The sequence below is a fragment of the Phalacrocorax carbo genome, chromosome 16 (genome assembly GCF_963921805.1).
Source record: "Phalacrocorax carbo chromosome 16, bPhaCar2.1, whole genome shotgun sequence".
Lineage (NCBI taxonomy): Eukaryota > Metazoa > Chordata > Aves > Suliformes > Phalacrocoracidae > Phalacrocorax > Phalacrocorax carbo.
The window spans coordinates 8,736,865-8,759,101 of record NC_087528.1 but is presented as its reverse complement, the minus strand read 5'-3'; the positions used below and the strand labels follow the sequence as shown (position 1 = coordinate 8,759,101).

General features: G+C 45.4%; 1 protein-coding gene across 2 annotated transcripts in view; it reads left to right on the top strand.

The window, feature by feature from the left end:
• Positions 1 to 22,237, top strand: part of RPTOR (regulatory associated protein of MTOR complex 1) — a 166,609-nt gene that overhangs the window by 136,079 nt on the left and 8,293 nt on the right. Inside the window, exons 25-30 of one of the 2 annotated variants that reach the window (XM_064467457.1) lie at positions 3,980 to 4,085; positions 6,434 to 6,548; positions 7,050 to 7,174; positions 8,459 to 8,563; positions 12,588 to 12,635; positions 19,396 to 19,502. In XM_064467457.1, the coding sequence (XP_064323527.1) occupies positions 3,980 to 4,085; positions 6,434 to 6,548; positions 7,050 to 7,174; positions 8,459 to 8,563; positions 12,588 to 12,635; positions 19,396 to 19,502 (606 nt within the window). The remainder of the gene's footprint in view (positions 1 to 3,979; positions 4,086 to 6,433; positions 6,549 to 7,049; positions 7,175 to 8,458; positions 8,564 to 12,587; positions 12,636 to 19,395; positions 19,503 to 22,237) is intronic. The other variant, XM_064467458.1, reaches the window with a different exon arrangement.

Sequence of the window (22,237 nt, the reverse complement as noted above, 5' to 3'; positions counted from 1 at the left end):
CTTACCAATTCCAAGGTGATGACATCCCCCGTCTGCAGAGCCTTTGGCATGGAGAGTATGGTTGTTTGAGTCAACTGTACCAAAGCCAAGACTTTAACATATGCCCTTAGTGTTCTCCTACTGCAAGGAGCTGGATACATGGATATAACCCCTTCACAACATAGCGATCCTCTGGGCGAGCATCTGGGACTTCCCTTTGCTCACATCTTCAGACCAAGAAGAGGAAGGCAAAGATGGCAAACATGATTGTGGAAGCAGAGGCCGCCATAGAGCATATGTGAATTGCAGGTGCTGCAGGAAGATGCCTGGGCACCCAAAGTGGAGCTGGCCAGGTAAAGACGTCATCCGTTGCTTGCTGTTCTGGGGGAGGAAGGGCTTCTTCTGGGGATGGTTTCCAGCTTTCACATTTGTCATATTCAAGCAGCACACCAGCAGTGCAGATGCAAATGGGAACTGTAACAAGAAGCGACTGATTAGACAGGATTCCATGCAGGAAAATCTAGGCAGAGCCCTTCTCTCACCTCATCAGTTGATGCCTTATTTGTGCATGGGATCTCAGTAATGTGCTGGGGATCTGAGGTAGATAAATCGTCTCTCCCTCATGTTTTCCTGATATATCTACAGAGTCAGCTTCAATTACTGCCCTGCCCCAGAGTTCAGGGTATCTGCAGGAGGGAGCTGTGTGCAGTAGCAGAGACAGGGTATGTTTGGTTTCTCTGAAGAAACACCTGTGCTGACCTGGCATAGCAGAGATCACTGTTACATCACCCAGCACAAGTGTTGTCTCCAGAATGGTCAATGCAATCAGAGATCACATGAAACAAGATATAGAAGGATTTTGTCATTGCCAGTTCTATCCAGACAGCAGAGAGGAAAGCCTTAAGTAGCAGACAGTAAAGATGCCTTTACTCTCTACCTAAGGAAATGATAATAACTTCTTCAATGCCTTTTTTAAGGACCTGCGGATGAATGCAGGACTCAAGGATGCAGCAGAATGCTACTGCTGAAAGGACAGTAAATGTGCTCCAGAGACTCTGCATAAAGAAGATGAGGTTTCACTGAGGAGAAAGGATGTGCAACCTGTGTGAATGCTCACGGGATGGAGCTGGGCCCTGCCTGCCGGCAGCCTAGAAAGGAGGAGGTGCAGGAACTAGCATAGGTGGATAGAGACAAGCACCTGCACCCTTTTGCATCGGGAAAGCGCACTGCAGCAGCTCGCTGTCCGTGAACACACGTTCCTATCAGAGAGCTTGGCCTGCATGCTGCAGCCTCTCGGGCTGTCCAGTGATGGGTCAGTGGCACCACACAAGAAGCGCATAGTTACACACAGGTTTAAAAGGATCTGTATGTCCGTTTTCAAAAATAAATGCTTTGGTGTTGTTGGGAAGGAGGTGGTGTATTCTTTTTACAATAAACTCTTGCGCTCATGCCGTGTTCGTTGTGCAGGTCTTCACTTGCATTTCTGAAAGGAGTTCAAGTGTGTGTGGGCTTTGGGTGGTTAGTGGTTGGACCTTTGATGGACATTTGGCAGTTTATTTTCTCCAAAGCAATCAGTATACACAGTTTCAACATAACAAGCAATATTGAAGATTTCTCACAAGCCAGCCGGCCACAGCTTCCCCAGAGATTTGTCATCCCGTCAGTGACAAGCTATAGGTGGTGCTGGCCATACTTCTGTCTTGGTCTCTTGCTCAGCCCCTTTTGCCATCTGTTCCTCCGCTTGCGGGTGGTAGGCAGGGCATGCCAGGCAAGTGGGTTTTTGAACGGATAGACCACTTCTGCCACTAAAACCCATTCACCTCTGTTCAGCAGCAGCCAAGGCAGAAGCTGTTCTAGCAGGCTTGGAAGGACAAGCAGTCACCAAATAGCATGGATGGAGGGGTGTTTGCTGGTCTTGATGAGCTTGGTGTGACTATCCTGGCTTGCATATGTGCCTTTTTCATTGCTATTCCTCTCACCTGGGAGCTGCACGCTGTCCCCCTCTCATCAGAGTATTTCATCCTACAGTGACTTGCACTAAGCGTACTTCCAGCCATGTCTGAGGCTCGTCTTGCCGTATGCGGTCTTCTGATGCTATAGTGTCAAGGGACCATACCCTGAGAGATCTCGTTATAGGAGGAATCTTTATTACTGATATCAGATGATAAAAACAACGGCCTGCTCAGTCTCCTTGGAAGAGTTAAGTTATTTTTCTTCAGACCTGAAAAGCCCTGCAACTCCTTTAATCTGATATTCTTTATCTGCTGGAATGAAGAGTGCTTTGCTGAACTGTGTAAGGCCGTATTTCTTAGTCTTAAACTGTAAAAGCTGCTGGGTGCCTGTAGGAGAATTTACCATTCTGCTTGTACCTTTCTCTTCCCCTGGCCTTTTAGCCCTTTCTTTAATTTATTCCCAGAGAAGCTGGATTTTCATTAAGGTGTAGATGTAATCTCTCCATTCTCAAATCTCCTTTGATTTATTTTATTTTAGGTTTGTTTATTGCTTTACATTATTGGTCATTTGTCATTGCCTTTATAATAGATGGTATATTCTTGAAAAATTGAAATAGTAGTGCTTTTTTTTTTCCAGGAAGAAAGATAGAGGGTGGGTTTCTTATTTTTTGTTTGTTTTGAAGAAGCAGAAATTCAACTCAGTAATAGTTGCTTTCCAAAGTATAGTGCATTTTGAAGACAGTATGTATAATAGCGACAGATGATACATTCTTATTCAGGGAAAAAGGTGTGTGTTTGTGGGGAATGGGGAAGGAGTGAATGGACTTCGTCTTTTTTGTCTCCCTTCTCCAAGAGTTACTTCTTTTGGAACAGCCATCATCAAAAGAAGGTGGATTAGAGTCCTCTAGCTCAGCTCCTTAATTGATCCAAGGTTGTTTCTAGGACAGTGGCGTTACTAGTCTTGGATAATTTAAGCATTAAATAAAAGACACATCATATGTAACTCCTGCAGTGGTTTGGGGGATGAAGTCATATGAGTTTATTCCTTTTGATCCTGCACTTTGGCTAAGGGTACGAATACCTGCGATCTCTGCCAGTCAGGAGCAGCACCTTGACTTACCAAATCGCTGGTAGTGCTGGTGCAGAATCCCCAGCTGGACTTCTGGCTAGAGGACAGATTTTGCAGGAGAACCATGGTAGTACGCTGAAGCTTGGAGCTATGGGGTGTGAATAAGTATAATAAAATAGATCAGAGTGGCTGTGTACTGCTCCAGGGTGTCTCTCCTATTTCAGGTGGAACTTTGTGTGTAATCAAACCAAGATGACATGGGGGCATCATTTTCTTGCAACCAGTTCTGGTATTGGAAAGCAGAACAGTTGCTGTTACTAGTAAATGTGATGTTGGTAACTTGAGCATCTCAGGGATTTGAAAATAAAGTAATGCCCTTTTTGGCCTGCAGTCATCTATTAGCAACGGAAGAAAGATTTTAATGTGTTTGAGCTTTCTGTCTGTATCAAAGCTGTGTTCTCTCTTTAATCTCAGGATTGCTGTGTGATGCTTTTCAGCTGAAAGGTGTTAAGCGGAGTGATCTGTATCACACTGAAATTGAGTTCATCTTGTTTAGGGAGGAAAAGAATTATGCTAACTGGGTGTGCCTTAGAAAGAAGTTCCGTACCAACCCCTCGCACGTGGTACAGTGATGGGTGATGTGAACGTGCGTGGCGCTTCAGAAACCCCATGTCATTCGCTTTGGAGGAATGCCTACGGCTTAAAGACAAAACAAAATATAGGACAGCAAAAGGAAGGGGGAAGAGATTACAGATGGTGGGGAAGATGTAGATCAGAAAGATGCACGAGTATTTAATAACATAAGGTCCCATGAGCTCCTCTGTTTACTGCCTGAAGCTGGATACCCTAAAGAGTTTATGGCTTAGCCTGACATGCATGTGTATTAGTGTATGTGTATGAGTGAGTGTTACAAAGGTAATTCATGGAGTTTTGATGGTTACTGTTGTTTTGTGTTCTGAATATGTTGATATACTGAAAGATCCCAGAAGAACACGACTTGGAGAGCCAGATTCGCAAGGAGAGAGAGTGGCGGTTTCTGCGCAATGCTCGTGTCAGGAAGCAAGCCCAGAAGATCATCCAGAAGGGTGAGTGATTTCTCTCTTGCCCATCCTGCAGGCAGCTTCCTCAAGCTCCAAGCGCTGTGCTTAGTCAGGACACTGAACTGTAAAATCCCAGTTAATAATGACCCCATGCTGACCCTCAAATTGGAAATGTGCCTGGGCTCTCTCCCGTGTGCAGGCAAGGCGATGCTGTGTAGGGTGTTTCGCTAATAGTCGCTCACCTTTCCATTCTCAGCTGCTGGTTTTGTCCAGATCAGGGGGGTGACCACTTGAGATATCAAAAGTCTGTCTTCCCCTATGAAAACTTAACTACAGCGCTGTGTTAGAAAATGACGCAGCCAGTCACAAGCGGAGTGCTCAGCTGGAGCGTAGCACCAGGCTGGCTAACCTGTCGAGCCCAGCGCAGGAGTGGAGGAGCCTAGGAGTAATGACTTCTTTGAAGGAGGAGAGAGCTTGCCCTGAAAGCAGGCTTCCCTACTTTTAAGAATTGACAGGGCATTCCATTTTCAATGCAAGCGTTGGCTCCCAAGCCCTCGGCTGACGGGCAGCAGCTGAGCTCTTCAGCCGTGTACCCGACCGCAGCTGGCTCCTCCGCAAGAGCCAGAGCAGCCGGCGTGAAATCGATAATTCAGAGGCCCTTAACAGATGGTATTGATTTACCATTTGGGCTTTTCCTCTCTGTCCTATAAAGTTCAGAGGGATACTGTAGGTTATGTTTTTAAAGGGATAGAAGGCAGAATATTTTAGGATAAACTTCAGAGCTGCGGTCTGGCCAAGAAGGCTCAGGCAGTGTTTGATGTGTGTCAAACACCATTTGGACGGCCGGTCGTGGCAAACCAGTCCTGCCGAGCTGCTGGACGTGTCCTCCACATGCTCAGAAGACATCTCAGCCATGTCTCTCACATCCCCCGCTCTGCTGAGCTCTGCAAATGATTGCTTACTCCTTATATCCCATTATATTTGTAATATTTGTGTGTATGGCTTTATGCATGCTTACACATTTCCCTCTAACGTGCCTCAGGTTCATGTTTCATTATTGTGTACTCTCCCGAAAGCTGATATTGCTTTTATTTATGACTCTACATGCCTCTGCGAGGCAGTGTCTGGGCTAGCATTCTTATAGTGCAGGAATTTGTTCAAATACAGTGGAACTCAATGACATGCCGTCAGGAATTTGCATACTTAAATTATTCCTGCCTGTGCGCCTTGAACAGCAGAGGCTGGGGAGTGGCATTTATGGGAGCTCTTCTCATGGTGTCCTCCCAGCAGCATTCCTAGGGAGCAGAGCAGTGCGGGTTGGGGGCTCTTCCTCTCCTGGGATGCTCACTGAGGCACACGGAGTTGGAAATAATGATTTGCTGAATGAAGAACTGCGCAAGGCTCAGCCTCTTGCGTGTACCTTGTTGTCTGGAGGTTTGTTGGGCTTGAGTCAGTACAATGGGTAGCTTAATGTCATGAAACTGCAGAACATCATAAACCAGAGTAATATAGAAATGAAACTGGAGCCCAGGAGATGGCTTTGGGGATCTTTTTGAATACAAAGAAGGGGATTTTTCATGCTTGCATGAAGAAGTTACATCTTTTTCTAAACAGCGTTCGTGTTTGGTTGCTTGACCTGAGCGAGTAAAATGCCAGTATTCATTAAAAAAAAATGAACATGTGAAACATTAAAAAGAACTAAAATAGACTTACAGTCTTTTAATGAAAATTAGATTAAATGGATGCATTCTAAAACAAACTAGAACTGAATAAATGTCTCCTGGGCTTATGGTTTTGTGTGATGAATTCCTACTGTGCCAAAAAATTGCAGTGCTGGGGTATCAGAACTGTTTGTGAATAGCAAACTGTTCCAAAGAAAAGATGGGAAAGGTCTTTAACCATCATTTTAATGTCTCCATGGAAAATATATTTTTCATTTGCAAATTAACCTAAAACTTAAAAGAACTGAAATGGAAGGTTAAATAAATAATCCACAAGCTAAAATGAATTACTGTATTTTATGTCGAAAAAAAGCATCTTCTTTTTTTGTTTGTTTGTTTTGAAATGGTATTTCTGGGCTCGGTTGTGCTTGCTTTGCTGTATTGTCTTCAGTTCCCAAAGTAAAAGACCCCCTGATTTGTCACCACAGTGCTTAGTTTGTACCTTAAAATGTGAGACCATCAGCATGGAGGAGTCAGGACTGCGAAACAACAGGGATCTGAGAAGGCTGTTGAAGGAGGAAAGTGTTGGTGGGTCTGTTGGTGAGAACTGGGGAGCAGAGGAGGAGGAGAGTGGTGACACGTGGCACTGGAAGCTGGGGGCTGTCTGAGCCCTGTCCCTCAGGCGGGACGTTCCCAGGCACTGAGCTGTGGCTGCCTCCTGTCCCCCCACAGGTATTTCCCGGCTGGATGATCAGATCTTCCTCAACAGGAACCCGGGTGTCCCCTCCGTGGTGAAGTTCCACCCATTCACGCCCTGCATCGCCGTAGCCGACAAAGACAGCATCTGGTAAGAGTTTCCCCGGGTCTCTAAAGCGCTCGCTGCCCTGCCGCCGCGCAGCACGAGCAGACAGGGTCAGAGCCGCACATCACAGAGTGCATATGGTTTACTGCGGGGTAGCGCTGCCATATGTTGTTCCTTTTCTCTTCCCCTGCTCCCCTCCATGGCCATCCTTCCCTCTTTCAGGGCAGGGAGATGGGGCAGAGTCCTCCTGGAGTTCAGTGCCATAGGTGTAAGCATTGCACCGAGTCCTTTTCCACAGGAGGTGCTGGGTTAGGGGGCTGTGAGTGAATCCTGACAGATTTATAATAGTTACTTAGAATTGAGCTTTTATCCTATTTCTTTCATGGAAGGTTGACATACATTATTAATAAAATTATGCTGAATATCAAAGGAGAAAAACAAATTGGTATCCAATATATATAATTCTGAGTTTCGCTGTAATGAGTAGATCTCTTTATGGCTTGCACAGAGAACCAAGAACTGACTTGATATTTTTATCTACCCCAGTTTTTGGGACTGGGAGAAAGGGGAAAAGCTGGACTATTTCCACAATGGGAACCCTCGATACACCAGGATCACAGCAATGGAGTACCTGAATGGACAGGACTGCTCCTTGCTGCTGACTGCCACAGGTAAATAATGTATTTTCCCACATATGAGGGCAGGACTGGGGGGCCTTCACAGAATTCAAGTCTGTGTGAGCTGTTGTGGACCTCTTGCTCTCCCCTCTATGAATTTGGCCCAAGCTGACCCTTCCGCTCCACTGTGGCTTGCTTGCCTGGTCTCAGCTGAGGAGGCATTTCCAGGATCAAACCTGAAAGTTGTTCCTGGCAGTACTGAAATCTCTTAACTGCTTAAGTAGGCGCTGCAAAGGTTTTTGCACGATTAACAAATCAAACGCTTGCTGAAACCATTTATAATCACAGCTTTATTTATTACATCATTCTGAGTCTTTTCCTATCATTGCAAGTTCATGGTAACCTCCTCCCATATAATACCTCGGGCAACATGGTTTTAGTTGGTTAAAAGCTTCTGTCCAGAGCTGAAAAGGAAATTGTTCTGCAACCAAAGTGTAAGAAATCAAACTCTCACTTGTGCTGTTTTAAGTCTAGAGCAGGTAGGACTTACTTTAAGCACTAAAGTTCTCGAACAGTTCTGAGTTTCTCTGTAGTCCGTATATCGCACCCAGGGGAAACAGTTCTCTGGAATGCCCTGTTGCATCACGTACGGTAGCATGAAGAGCTCTTTCCCATTCATTGGTCTGTAAAGCTGTGAGTAAGATCTGCTTCTCTCCCAAGGAACCATTCTAAACCTGTCAGTCTAAGTGTTTTCAAAAGCTTTTCAAACTTCATGCTGAAATGTACAGGTTGGGTATAATTAAGAGAGGTGGAAGAGGAGCTGAGAGGGCCTTTAGGATGTTCTCCTTCCAATTTATTGATTCTTAGCACAAAAGTTTCACAGATGGGGAACAAATTGAAAAAATACATGATGTTCTTGAAAGATTTGCTGCTGATGGGCTGGGCTTTGATTCAGCTTCTTCTGTGGGGTTGTATTTTATATTTAGTAGGGTACTTTTGTGGCTCTTGGCACCAATAGCAAGGAGGACAGAGACGAATCCTACAGAAAATGAATGGGTCAAAGAAATGGAGTGACATCTAATGTCAGGTGTTATTCAAGGGAAGGAGAAAAGCTTTTCCAGAGCAGTTCCCAGTAGAACAATGCTTTACGTTTCATGGATGTAAGATTAGAGAGGAAAAACAACTCTAATAAAAGGATTAGGTTCAAGTGACACTCTCAGTTTTGGAGTTTGTATGACTATAGTTCGCTTCTTTTCTTACTTTGTTGTACACAAGTAATTATTAGAGTTGCATCAGCAGTGATGTTGCATCATGTTCTCTTTTTCTGTGCTCCCCAAGATGATGGTGCCATCAGAGTGTGGAAGAACTTCGCAGACCTGGAAAAGAACCCAGAGATGGTAACTGCCTGGCAGGGGCTGTCAGACATGCTGCCAACGACACGAGGTGGGTTCCCACTGAGTTTTGTTGAGGGTAGGGGGGTAAAAATAATTTTTGATGGTAGAGTTTTTAATAGGGATGGGGAGAATAAAATGGGTTTCTCAACTTCAGTCATCGGTAACATCCTTGTTCGACAGTCTCTGCCTTCTGGAATGGCCTTTTGCCAGGCCTTGGTGAGGAATTACTTTTCCAGTTCTCACAAAACAAACCAACAAAACTAAAAGCCCAACACAGCAACCTCACACGCACACTGAAGAGCAACCAGAGCAGCCTCTTGCTGGGGAGCAGAAGGGTACAAAATCCTTGTCCTTTGCAAGCTTCACAGCAGCTGTCTTGCCCAAGCGTTCCTCTTAACCGTTCCTAAGGAGAGAACTGTAGAACAACGGTGGAACTGGGCGCTGCCCTGCTCTGTGCTCGGTGTGGCAGGAGGTTATTATCCCCCTTTGGGTGGGATAGTAGTTCACATATTGCCTCTTTCCTTCTGATGGCCTGCTCAGCCTTTGCATAGCTTTGCATGTTGCACCTGTGACCTCCTTTACCCTGAGCTCAAATTTTTGCAATTATTGTTCACTGTTTATTGTGGGTCAGGTGGTAGCAAGACAATATGCAATCTATATCTGACACATGCAGAAGGACAGCACAGTTAGACATTGACCTGCTTTGCATGTTAGAAAAGTTGGCTAGAAAAAGATGTAAAAAGGAGCGCTGGCATCCAGCCAGACACAGGCTGAAGCCAAAAGACCAGTTTGAGTAACCCTGAAGTCTGTTTTAGGACATTAAAGGAGGTGGACGTTTTGTCCTTCTGAGAGCCGGTAATGTACTAACGCTCAAATGGTGATTCTCTGTCACGTAAATATTTTTAATCAAGGCTACAAGTTTTTCTAAATGTGTGCTGGTTCAATCAGCACTTGTGGGATTGATGCAGGAATTGCTGTGTGAGGCTCACTGGCTTGCGCTGTGCAGGAGGTCAGATGAGATGACCATCGTAATTCATCCTGACCTTAAAATCTGACAGTTCTCATTTCTGAGCTTATGTGGTTCATCACAGGAGCCTGGCACAGCTCTTTTAGCTATTCATTGGATTTTACTAGTGCTGCCTTGTTGAGCTCATATCTGTTATGTTTTCCTTAACACCTCATGGTTTGTCTCTGGTGTTTTAGGAAAGAGGAACTGTATTTGAGGTAACTTGAGGCTTTCTGCCTTGCTGCGGTATGTGCACAAAATTGATTATAAGCTGCTGGAAGTTTGCAGCATACTGTGAAAATTGCCGTGGTCAAAACCTGCTCTTTGCAGAGATGTCAGTAAAAGCAGGAGGAAAGCAGTGGTAATGCACCAAGTGGTGGAAGGCCTGGATCTCCTTAGGCGGAGAGGAATGTGTCCAGTAGTCATCTCAAGTTGCCCTTTGTAGTGCCATTTGGTCAGTCTCTATTTCTGTCTTGTGAACACCAGGTTTCCTGAAGTTGTTTAATGTTTACCATCCCTGGATTCAGGATCTTGCTTCCTTGATGCTGGTAACGGACTCGCCCAAACAACTAGGAATTCCCCCAGGCTGCTCTGATCATCGGCTTCTTGCTGCATCATCATGCTCAGGCAGGACGCTGGCAGCTGTTCACTGCACTCATTCAGGCTAATTCCATTTTCCTGCCTTACTTTCTACGTGCACCTTGCCAAGGCATAGCATTTGGTGATTGTACCTTACTCTCTACAGGCCTTTAATACAGCAGAAAGGATTGGTAGCATCAGTGTTTGATGTTGCAAAATAGGCCAACAGCTGAGGCAAGAGGTGATTTAGCTGAGCTGAATGGTTACGCATGCCAAAACAGGAGTGTTGAAACTTTTAAGCCTGTTCTCTTTAGGACTTTTTTTCCCTTTTCTTTCCTGCATAGTTCTAAGAAGGTCTGGATCTTGTCTCTGCCTCTCACCTTTGGAGCAATAGAATTATGTTTGGAAGAAAAGAAGGACAGATTTCTTTGTGGAGAGAGAAATAAATGTAGTAACTTCAGAAGAGCTAGGTGGATCAAGTCCCCTTGGAAAAATGAGACTCTCTTGAAGAAATCTTTTGCTGCCAAGACCGTAGTTGTGGTCCAGCACTGGCTCATAAAACTGAAGATGCATCTTGGAAGCTGCAGAGCTCAGGAGTTTTACTGGAGTTTGTTTGCTCCTGCTATTGATTTCATTCTCTCCTCTCCCACCCTTTTCCCCTGTGTCATACTCATCTCTGAATTTAAGACTTTTCTTGACGGCAACCAGAATACTGACTTTCCTAGGCAGTTTTTCCGCTTACAAAAGGAGAGAGGAAAATATAATACCTAAATACATCCTTTGGAAGCTTGAAAAGCATCCCTGGGTTGTCCAAGTAATGGGAGGTCAACAATAACATGCTCAGGGGCTGCCTGAGAGAGGGGAGCACACCAGAGTGAGGCGCAGAACTTAAACTTTTACACTCTGAAAAGGACTTGTTTGTGGTATGGCCCCGGTTCAGTGCACTTAGTAGGTGACTTGAGACTCAGGGCAGGTGAGTCTTAATTTAAACAATGGCAAACTACCGTGTGGGAACCCTCTTTTTTCTGTGTAAGATTTTTTTATTTTGATCTTGTTTAGATCTGCACTCACGATGCACTAAGAAAATCTTTCAGTCACAATCAGGGTGTTTAAAGCAGCATTGGTACCAGGTGCTTTAGTGTCAGGCAGTGACTGGGAATCTCCAGCATGAGAGATGGAGGTGGCTGAGAAAAAGGCAAAGCGCCTGTTGTTAACAACCTAGTGTTTGAAAAGAGGTAGGAAAAACTAAGCGTTTTCTAGTGAGCAGCGTAGGAAGAACATAAACCTGACGTGCTCTGAAACTGTGATTTCACAGCAGGAGACTTCAGGAATTCTGGCAATTTCTATAGAAAAGGGTGTTTGAAGGCTGTGGGTTGCGTCAGCAGTGTGAGCCTGCAGAGCAGCACAGAGACCCATCGCCCAGTGTCTGCACGAGAGCTCGGCTTGGAGCCGCTCTGAATTTGCACTGCCGGGCAGGCTGGGTCGCGCAGCTCTGGGGCTGCCTCCTACGACAAGTGGCCACTCTCGCGCTTCTGGACGGAACTGCAGTGTTTTGTATTGTTTCTTTGTGACAAAGGGAAACAAGCCATGATCCCGGGGTCGGAATGGCGTTGCTCTTTAAAGCAGTACAGTTCTGGAATTTGGAAAAATACAGAAGTGTAACCAGCTGCTTCACAATTACCAGACACCGTCTGCTCAGCTCTTCCCTCCCCAGCTCCTTGTGTGTTGTCGCAGATGCCTGCATTGTTTTCCCTTCTCCAGTTCAGCAGAGAACCAGTATATCACTTCTAAAGGGGTGCCAGGGGAGGACCGAAGGGCTCAGCCTGGTCTTTTCCTGAATACCTGGAGCTCTCTGTGCAAGATTTTCCAGGGTTGCCCCAAGGTGCCTCTCATTTCCCCGTTCCCTGCCGTGCTGCAGTGCTCCCTTATTGCCTAATGGCTAGAAGCTAGTCTGTGGCTGTGGCTAACTAAAGGGTTGTTTAAATGGAGCACCCATAAATTGTTTGCATTCTCTGTGTGCTGGTTAGCTATGCCCTGAAGTACGAGGCACCCATCCCTGGTAGAGTGGCACTTGCTGCAGGGAGCCCACTCCTTCCATGACAGAAGCCTTGTGTTCTGTGCTTGAGTTATTTGGATTTTCGTCTGTCACTTCCTGATGCATTTTACTTCAGAACAGGGACCAGATCATGCAAAAGATGGTCTCCTTGTTCAAGAAGAAATGTCAAATCTGTGCTGTTGTCAGCCAGCCAGAATACTCACTTCACACATGACAAGCGCCACCATTGATGGCTTCTCAGGGAATGCTGTGATTGAACTAGTGCCTGCTGTCTGGATGGAAGCATGTGCTGCTCTTGGTGCTTCTGCTTCTCTTTTATGTTCTTTCCTTTAATTTGAGTTGCTTTTTCTAATCCTTTTTTTAAGATTTATTTTTGCTCTGGCTGACCAACTTACCCTTAGCATCAACCCCTTAATCCCTGTCTTCTCACAGGTCTGGCCCGAAGGGTTTCAATCTATCTTGACAGAAGTAAACAGGGAGGTGAGTGCTTTCTTTCCTGTTACCTATGATCAGCTGGGGTGGGAAGGACCTCCTCGTCTGGCTTCGGGTTGGTTGACTGGTTGGTTGGTTGGTTTTTTTGGCATTGTTTGGATGACTGCTGGGTCCTTGTGGTTCCTGGAAAGCTTTGCTGCTTGTACCTCTCCCATTCTTTGCCTTGTGTCTGTGTCCGTAACAGCCATGAGAAGTGCAGGAAGGGTGTCTGTGCTCTCTGGTAAGCATAGCCAACCGCTAGGAAAAGGGCATCTTCATGTCATACTCTCTGGGCTTTCTGCAGTGAGAGGAGGTACGGGTGGGATGTACAAGTCTTTCTTTTCCAGGAAGATTTCAAAGCATCCCTGGACAAAAGGGTTTGAATGACAGGTTCCAAACGTGAACAGCCATTAAGCTAACATGGATTTTACTGGGATTTATCTGTAATACACTTTTGCTATATAAAGATCATGTGAAAAGGAGAAGCTGATGAATCTTTCCCAGGAGGCTTAGAATAGTGGACTTTTCGCAAAGATATGCCTAATAAATTTTACAAATTCTGTTCTTTCATGTGGAAGGAAGGTAAATGAACTCCCTGGACTTCATCTGTAGAAGGCAGGACTGTGCAGTGTCTGCATCGCTCTGGAGCCTGCCCCCCTCCTCTGCTGCCGAGGTCTTCAGGGGAAACAGATGGCTCATGTGTCAGGGCATCTTTGTATGTAGGCACGTCCATGGATGTTAACATTGACGTAGTCATCTTGGACTATTCATCAATTATTAATATTTGCTGAGTGATAAAAACTCAGAAATCCACTGGCAAACGGAAAGTCTAAAATTAGCAAGACTTGGCTGCAGGGAGTTCCCTGCTCAGTAAACCGGGCATCTGAACAGTTTAAGGAATTACCAGCCACTCCCTTGCTAGATCAATACTGCTGATGCCAAGCAATCACACTCTGTCCCAACCGCACAAATAACCGTGAATCAATAAAAAGCATTCACCAGTATTTTCTGGCCAGGTGTTCTCCTAGTGAAAAAATGCAGCAAAAGGATTCCTTCTCTGCCACTGAAGAAGTTTTAAAAATGTGTGAGATTAGCTGTTTGCTTGACAGAAAAATACATCACCAATATTTAGATAAAATATCCTAGTTTTGTCACTAAAGCACAGAAAATCTGTTCTCATTGCCTAGGCTTCTGTGAGGAATTTTTACCGAAACGTAGATAGGGGACTGTTTCTTCATTCTCTCATCACTGGGCACTGGTTTTAGGCAGGAATCACCGGGCACTGCTTTATTGCAGATCAGCAGTAAATTAGAGAAAGACCAATGGCTTAATGGTCCAGGTCGTATCAGGTCACTGTGAAAGTCAGCCCGGGAATCCCTAAAGTTCGTGTGAGCACAGAGCAAAGTCTGCAGCCGGCGCATTCGGCATCGTGAAGGCAGCTGAGCCGGCAGGAGTCTGGAGATGCAGTGGTGTGACCCTGTGCCCAGGCTGCTTCGCCTCCTGCTCCGTCAGAGCTCTCTTGGGGCGTCTCAGTACGCCGCTGCATTACCTCCCGTCGGCATAACTGAATGTGCGGTAAGAAGAAGGAGACACTGTTAACAAGAGACTATACATCTGACCTGTGCCCACCTCTATCCATCGCTGCCTCGTGGGGGTTGGTGGTGGTGATGTGTAAACAGCCATAATCTGTCTTAACTCAAGAAAATTTACACTGATGCCAAACAAGAAAAAATAAGCACATACTTGCCAGTTCCCTCCTTCCTTCCTGCTCTCCTGGGGCTTCCAAAACAAAGTAAAAGATGTCAAATACCTGCTCTGCAGAAAAATAGGACCTTGCCCTCTGGAGCCTCTGCTCTGCTTTGAATAGTGCTGACTCTTCTGGCAGTCAGTCAACAATCCAGATGGGAGAGGGAGGAGAGGCAGCCTCAGAGCGTTCTTAGAAATAAAAGTTAGCAGCTTGCTGGGAAGGAAGTTTCATGGGGAGCTGCAGGGCTCTCGAGCTGCGCGGGGCAGCCTGCGACAGAGAGGAGCCTTGGCAGAGGGAAAGCTCTAGCCTGCAAAAGGAGCTGATCAAATGATCAGTCTCAAACACCTCTTATACTGGAGAACAAGAGGGAGAGAGAAAAGCAGAGTGAGTCTTCCTACATCTCCCTGGGGGTTGGTATCTTGTCCTTTAGGAATAAGAAGTTTGGGAGAGGCGTCTTATTTCTGGTCAGATTTTTTTATAGCAATAAAATAATTGGAGAAATTGCAGCTCCAGGGGTTTGCGTTCTTTTAATTGGATTCCCAGCATCATAGCTATTCTTCTCCCTTGCTGCGCATAGTCCTTGGCATAAGAAGAGTGACACTTTTTGAAAGGATGTTGTAGAAATTAATGATGAGTGAGGTCATACAACCCTCCCACTGCTTCCTGGAAATTAAAACAGTGATGCATCTCATCGTTCAACCAGGAGGGCCCATGATTAAAAAATCATCAGTCAGAATCCAAGATGCTTTTATATTGTGTTCTGTGTAGGTATTCCTGATTTCATTGAAATGCCAAGTGCAGGTTGGCCACGTTCCAGTGACATTAAAAGTAAGTGCAGACACTTGAAATGCAGCTGCTTTCAACACCAGTGTTATTTATTGAAATTTATACGAGGGACTATCCCATCCAGAGAAATATCTGTTGCTCGGGGGGAGTCCTGAGGGAACAGCCATAGAAAGTTACAGCTTCAAGAAGGGCTGCTGCTATGTGTCACCCCGCATATAAACTTGCATGATACAGAATCGCAAGTACTCGTGTTAGAAGACTCAAAAACAAACAAACCAACCCCTCCAAACAAACAAACAAAAAAGCCAAAAGCAAAAAAAAAAATCACAAACCTTTAAAAATTTCTTCTCCTGAGCTGTGGAAGATTTGTTGCTCATTATCTGAGAAAATAGCATTCCTTATGGGAAAATTATAATCTTAACTAATGGTGCATTAAAAGAAGCGTATTGCTAGGATGCCTGTTTTGGCACTTCATTGGCTTCTGAGAATACCACGGTTTCACTGCTGGCCTTTGTCAGATGGTTCCATGGGTGTCACAGCATTGCCCTTGTTTACTCCGTTTCTGTAAGTAGGTGGGAGCTTGGAAATAGGGTGGCAGGTGATGCAAAACCTGGCTACGTGGCTCAGGCAAGGAGTGGAGATGGCATGGGTTTGCAGAGTACATTACCTTTTTGCCAGAATGAGGCCAAGAAGCATCTTAGGTGCCAAACGTGCAAGCCAAAACGCAGCAGGTGAACTGCAGTCTCAGTTGTAACATCCTGGAGAAGGACCTGTGTTAATTAAAAAGGAAATGATAATTAGTATTCTCGCGTTTGCTCCTCATCCGAAAATACTAGGAATTTAACATATAAACATGAGCCAATACTGTATCATTTCCACCATGAAAACATTTGCTCTTACATAGAAATAGTTCAGCTATTTATGTCTCATTTGTTCTTGAAAACATTTGTACTTGCATAGAAATAGTTTGGCTATTTATGTCTCATTTCATACTGTGAGGGTCATCTTCGAATTTAACATTTCAGCCAGAGGAAGGCTTCCCTGTTACACGCTTGTGAACGACGTAAATTTATGTACCTTTCTTCCTTTCAGACACATTTGAATTCTGGTTTAGCATTCCCAGTCGCAACCAGGGGTCCTCTTTCCCCCTTTCCTTCGCCTGCTTCTGTGTCAGGGCATCGCCCGGGCTGCAGCGGGAGCGGACCCCCGAGCCCAGGGGCAGGCACAGGTGCGACCTCTGCAGCCAGGACCTGCCACCGCTCCGGGCTGCAGATGGAGCTGGCCCCGTCTCCCAGTGGGAAGGTGCCAGGAGTTCTCCTCGGCTGTGGCTTTTCTGCAAATACTCTGTTGTTTCTGATGCCTGCATTGTGTGGTGCAAGATGAGCATCCTGTACTCTGAGGCTGCCTGGCCCACCCGCAGGCGCTGTGCATCAGAAGCAGCAAAAATGCTATTTCATATTTTCTTGAGAGAATAAGAAGGGTGACGAAAGAAAGGGAAGATTCCTTGTTATGGGATGATCAAAATGCTGCGCTTCCCTCTTCCAGAGAGCAGAGGTTATCACTTATATGGACTATTTAATTTTTCTAAGAAAGGCAGGAGCTGCACTGGCTGCTTGGAAGAGCGCGAGCAGCACCATACGCCGATATCAACTCCCTCCTTTCTTTCCACCTGTGGGCTCTGTCAGCTCCTGGTTCGGGCTGAACACTTGTCGTTTCTCCCTGGTCATCTCTCATGGGAGATCTCTGTACCGTTTTACATAAAGTGAAACCCCTCTGGAGCTTCTTCCCTCAGTGAAGCTTCCCCTAGCTGCCTAGATGGCATTGCTGAATGTCCTCAGTGCTTAAACTCCTGACAGATACACCAAGACAAGCACCAAAAACACCAGTCATCACTCTGAATTCACCGTCTCCACAGAAGAGACACCTGGGACCGCAGCAGGCTGGGGACTCGCTACTGATCAGATTGAATAAAAACATTGTCTTCAAACTGGGGAATGTAACTGGAAAACTGGGAGCTTTAAAACTGCCTGAGAGCACATTGCCTACTTAACTCCATCAGTGATGGTAATGGCGATATCCGTCTCGGCCTGCCAGGTTTATCTTGTCACATGGGCCATAAACAAGATGACAAATGAAAACACTTCAGTGGTGTTTATCATCTAAATCACTGCCTGCTTGTTTGCCTCGGATTTCTAGCAGCCCTCCGAGCTGCCAGGCAATCTGAAGTAACAATCAATTTGACTTGCAAGATAAAGATACAAGCCTTCAGCTTAGCTGAGAGTCCTGAATTTCCTGCAGTAAGATGACGGACTGTCAATAAACGTCAGTAATCTTCTCAGCAGCATGCAGCAAGATCAGGAAACGGCTTGCATGCGATGCTTAGGAAGGGGAGATTGGCAAAATGTTTTATCTGAATCTGTGCAAAACAAGGTCATTTCATCATCTGTGAAGAAAACTCGGTGTCTAAAGGACGACTCTGTTGTTTCCTTTGTGCCCTGTAAAGGTGTTTTGTCTGGTAAAAAATACTTATGACCCTTTGGTGACAAAGAGCATGTTGGTGTAGGTTTAAATTTCCTGCTGGGGCTAATTCCTAGCAATAAATTGAGACAAATTCACATTTGTACCTTCTGGACAAGGAAGTTGCAGAGTGGAAATACAGGAATCCTGCTGGAGGCGGCTGCGCACAGCTCGGAGCAGGAGCCTGCAGTCCTGATGCATTGCGGAGTGCTTTCTGACTCCAGGTTGCATGTGGTTATAAAACACTTCTCAGCACCAGAGTCTCGGTTTGGCATGGACAAGAGGATGAACTGCTGCTTCTGCAAGGCAAGGATGCTGCTTCTGGCTCTGCCGAAGGGAGAGCCCTGCCCGAGGAGATGAAAACAAACACAAAAACTGGAGTTCTTGCCTGGTTTCCTCGTGTAGCGCTCCTGGGGTTTTTTGTTTGTGTTTTCAATGTATGAATTAGAGTCTCCCTGGAAAACCTGTAGATTTGGGGTTGGTCAGTCTTTGCAGCATAAAAAGCAAAAGATAGTTGGTGTACGGCGCTCTGCTTTAAGCAGAACATTTCCGTACTGTGGAGGTGGCACACAGGTACAAAGAAGTCCCTATTAATTAAATGTACGATTGTTCCTCAGAGATTTCCCCTGCTGGATCAGGGGTTTCATTGCCAGCTGTTTCCCAAGTCCCAGTATCTGGTTTGTTCTGATGTTTGTGTGCTCTGTGCTTAGGAGAGCCAGCTTGCCCAATGGCTTTTGGACATCTTATTCCCCCAGCTAGGAAAGGAAGGAACATACACTTACTCTTCTCTGGGAATTGCCATGCTGGCAAAGGTCATGAGTTCACCCAGTTCACCAGCCTGTGTGTAAGCAGGTGCCCTTGTGAGGTGTTTTGTGGATAGAAAATCCCTTATAATTCTCTTACAGCATGGATGGGACATTTTTCTAAACTTCACCTAGCATTCAGTTTATGCCCTCAACAGTGAGGAGCAAAAGCCCTCATAAATGTATTTGAACTTGTGTAATTGCAGAATGTTCCCCTCCTTATCTGTCTGTATAGCAAATTGGTTTTTACTCCTACCAAGCTGTTTAATTCAACATCTTGCCGCAATGGCTTTGCTATTCCTTGTTTAGAAACATCTTCCTATAGCCACATATTTCTATTACAGTGAGGCATCATGGTAATCCAAAGGCTCTCAGGTCTTGCTGCGTGAGATTGTGGAATCTTAGAATTAGATGGTTTGGGTCAGAAGGGACCTTTAGAGGTCTCTAGTCCAACCCCCCTGCAGTGAGCAGGGACATCTTCAACTAGATCAGGTTGCTCAGAGCCCTGTCCTGCCTAACCTGAGATGTCACCAGTTTAGTCTACTTCAATCACCATTTAATCTGATGTTGTCATGAAGTGGTGGATGGTTTAAGACTCCCTTGGAAGTCCCCAGTAGCTTCGCAAAGCCCCTGGAGGGCTGTACCCACCTGCCTGTAGGGGCCATCTGCACCTCAGCTTTTCTAAACACTTAACCTGGACCAGGGGTCAAAGACATGTTTTGGACTCAAACCAGGACCAGCTGATTTGACCCCATTTGGGGAACCTATGGATGTGTGTGTATGTAATTTTAAATTTCCTCTAATAATGATAGTTTCTGTAGCATGAGGTCATGAAAGCCGGTGTTCTAATTAGCACAGCTCTACGTGTGCTGATGTGGAGAGTAATTTGCATTGCCCTGCCTGTGTTTTATCTTAGGAGCAGGAATGGTAGTCGACTGGGAACAAGAAACTGGGCTCCTGATGACATCGGGAGATGTGAGGATAATCCGGATCTGGGACACAGATCGGGAAATGAAAGTACAGGTAACATCTGTGTGTTTGTCCTGTTCACCATTTCCCTCCCAGAACACATCCCAGTGCAGTGAGTTACCCTGCGGGCAGCCAAAGCATCCGAGACTCATCTGGGAAGAGCGGAGAGGTTCTGTGGAGCTTCTGCTTCCCAGCTTCAGAGTCATGTTACCAGATAAAGAAAAACACACACCTACTTAGTAAGTGTGTCAGGTCTTCCTGGAAGCTGCTGGTGGTGTTCTGGCGGTGTGCAGTAGTGCCTGGGGAAGGTGAGGCTGTCGAATCCAGAGGCAGGCACCAGGATGCAGACAGGGTTTCCTATTAGAATATAACTGAAATAGTGTAAAAATTCTTGAGGAAATTTAGTGGGTTGATGATGGAGGATTTGGGTTTACTGCTGCTATCTCTGCTTCCCTGGGAAGCACACAGAGGCAATTACAGAGCAGCGCTGCTCTCGTACCTGCCAGCCACAGGTCTGTTTTCAGGAAAGCTGCATCCACACAGAGAGTACTCACATACCTTCTCAGTCTGCTCCCAAGTCGGGACCCAAGTGCTCAGCAGGACAGAAAGACGAGCATTTCCTAACCGTGCACTGGTGACATGCAGCCAGTGGAACTGTTGCTGGCTTTGGCCAGTCTGACTCAGGTCAGAAGTTTGCTCCCTGTTGTCTGGCCCTGGTATCAAAGGGTGAGGATGCCTGTGAGCCTGCTGGCAGCTCCCTCGCATCCCCGTCTCCCCAGGAGGCTCTGCAGACCCGCACACTGGGGCACCCCGGGGTGTTCACACCTCACCTCTGAAACAAGGCAGCACAAAAGCAGTATTTCAGTTGTGCATAACTTTCTGTACAGTGTAATCGGGAAGAGATGCCGCAAGCGTTGATGTCAGTCATAATCAAATGAAAGTTTCTCAGAAATTATAAGGAGAAGCAGCTGGTCTGTGAGAATGGAGTCACCATGCTGGAGAAAAAATGGAAGACTAGTTTTCAAAGCTTCCAGAAATTAATTACCTTTAGATGAACATTAATCACAACACTTTGACCCTGCAGTGCAGGATAATTAAGCCTATGTTAATCTTAATTACTTTTGTATACTATTTTTTCTATGCAAATTAGGAAATGGCAAAATTCAGGAGGTGAAAATCTTTTAAATTATGATGATTAATGATTGCACTGAAAGTATCTAAAAACATGATGTTTCTTTTTTAATTGCAAAGATTGGTTGTGTTGAAATTCAAGTGATTGAAACTTCCTGACTCAGTAACACTGGAAATGTGAAATTCAGCACAAAGAGCAGCGAAGCTATGTAATCCAAGCTAATAAAGGTGCCTTCCCACTCTTTGAACTACAAAAAGCATACCTCTGGAAGCACTTGGGATGTGGCTGAAAAAACAAGTGCTTCATTTTCACTTCTGCTGATTGTTCCTGCTTCAAAGGCAGGATCTGGGTTTAGGCAGTTAGAAGAGCTGCTGAGAACAGCCCTGAAGGTTGGTGCCTCTAGCCAGCAGCTGCTTCTCTCGGCTGAGGCTGTGAATAGCAGCTAGGAAAGGTGAATATGCACAGAAGCAAAAATAGGATTGAAGTGTGAAATTAGCTAATGCAGTTCTAGCGTGCCTCCTGGTTGTTACCCTACTTTTCCAGTGCTGCTTAGGGGTTTTTTCACCTGTTTTAATTGCAAATGGTTTTCCTCATAATAGGCATAGACATTATTCGAAGCAATTCTTTTGCTTACAGCAAGTAAAAAGGGGGAAAGTAGCAGCGTTAGAGTGCATGATGTGTTCCCAGTACAGCCGTCCTCACAAACTCCAGTCTTCTTTTTCCATGTCATTTTTTTTAATACACACAGTGTCTGGCTTCTAATGAGATAACCTGAATCTGCTTGTCACACGTCCTAAAGCAGGGATTGATAAGGTGGCACAGCACTGGCTCGCTTGATCTTGCATCAGTGATTCTCCGGTGCTGTATTGTAGTCAGGCAGCTCATTGTCTTGTCTAAGGCTTACGCGCCTGCTCTGACGCTGCTGAAGAGCACCAGAGCCGCCTCACCACCGCCTGCTGCCCGCGGCCGCCCGGCCTGGCTGCCTGCGCTGCCCGTGGCGAAGAGGAGGGTCACGCTTAGTCTGCTTAGCTTGGCCCATCTGCAGCAACCACCGGGGCTCTGCAGAGTGATGATCCTAATGATGAAAGGAGGAAGAGAGCTGAGTGTTTAAAAAGTAAAATAAAAAATGAAAATAAACTGGACAAAATGGGCTTCATTAATGATAACTGGAGCCATTCTGGGGAAAAGGATCTACCTTCTGTTAAAATCATTTTATAGTTTCCAGGCACCCAATATCTTTCTCTCAGGCACAGACCAAAAATTAAAAAAAAAATCTTCTTTTACAAGAGGCATTTAAATAACTTCTTAGACCTTACGTGGGTGTTGATTTGATGCACAAGAAGGGCTAATACCTTGCAGCTTTGTACCTTTTTTTGCATGGGCGGTATTACCTATGGTGTACTGTATGTTTGGTTTTATATGTGGCGTTAAAATTTTTATGTGTGACGTTACAACTTTTTGCCTTCTACAGGTATATTTGTCTTATATGACTCTTCTCCTCCAAATATACACAGTCCCTTCTGCCATTGTAACGGCATTTACAACTTGTACACAACAAAGATGATTTATGGAGAAATAACTCCTCTGGCCATTTATTTTAACTAATTAGATGATCTTAGTAAAGAATAATTTTAACTCCTCCTTCCCAAAATAGACC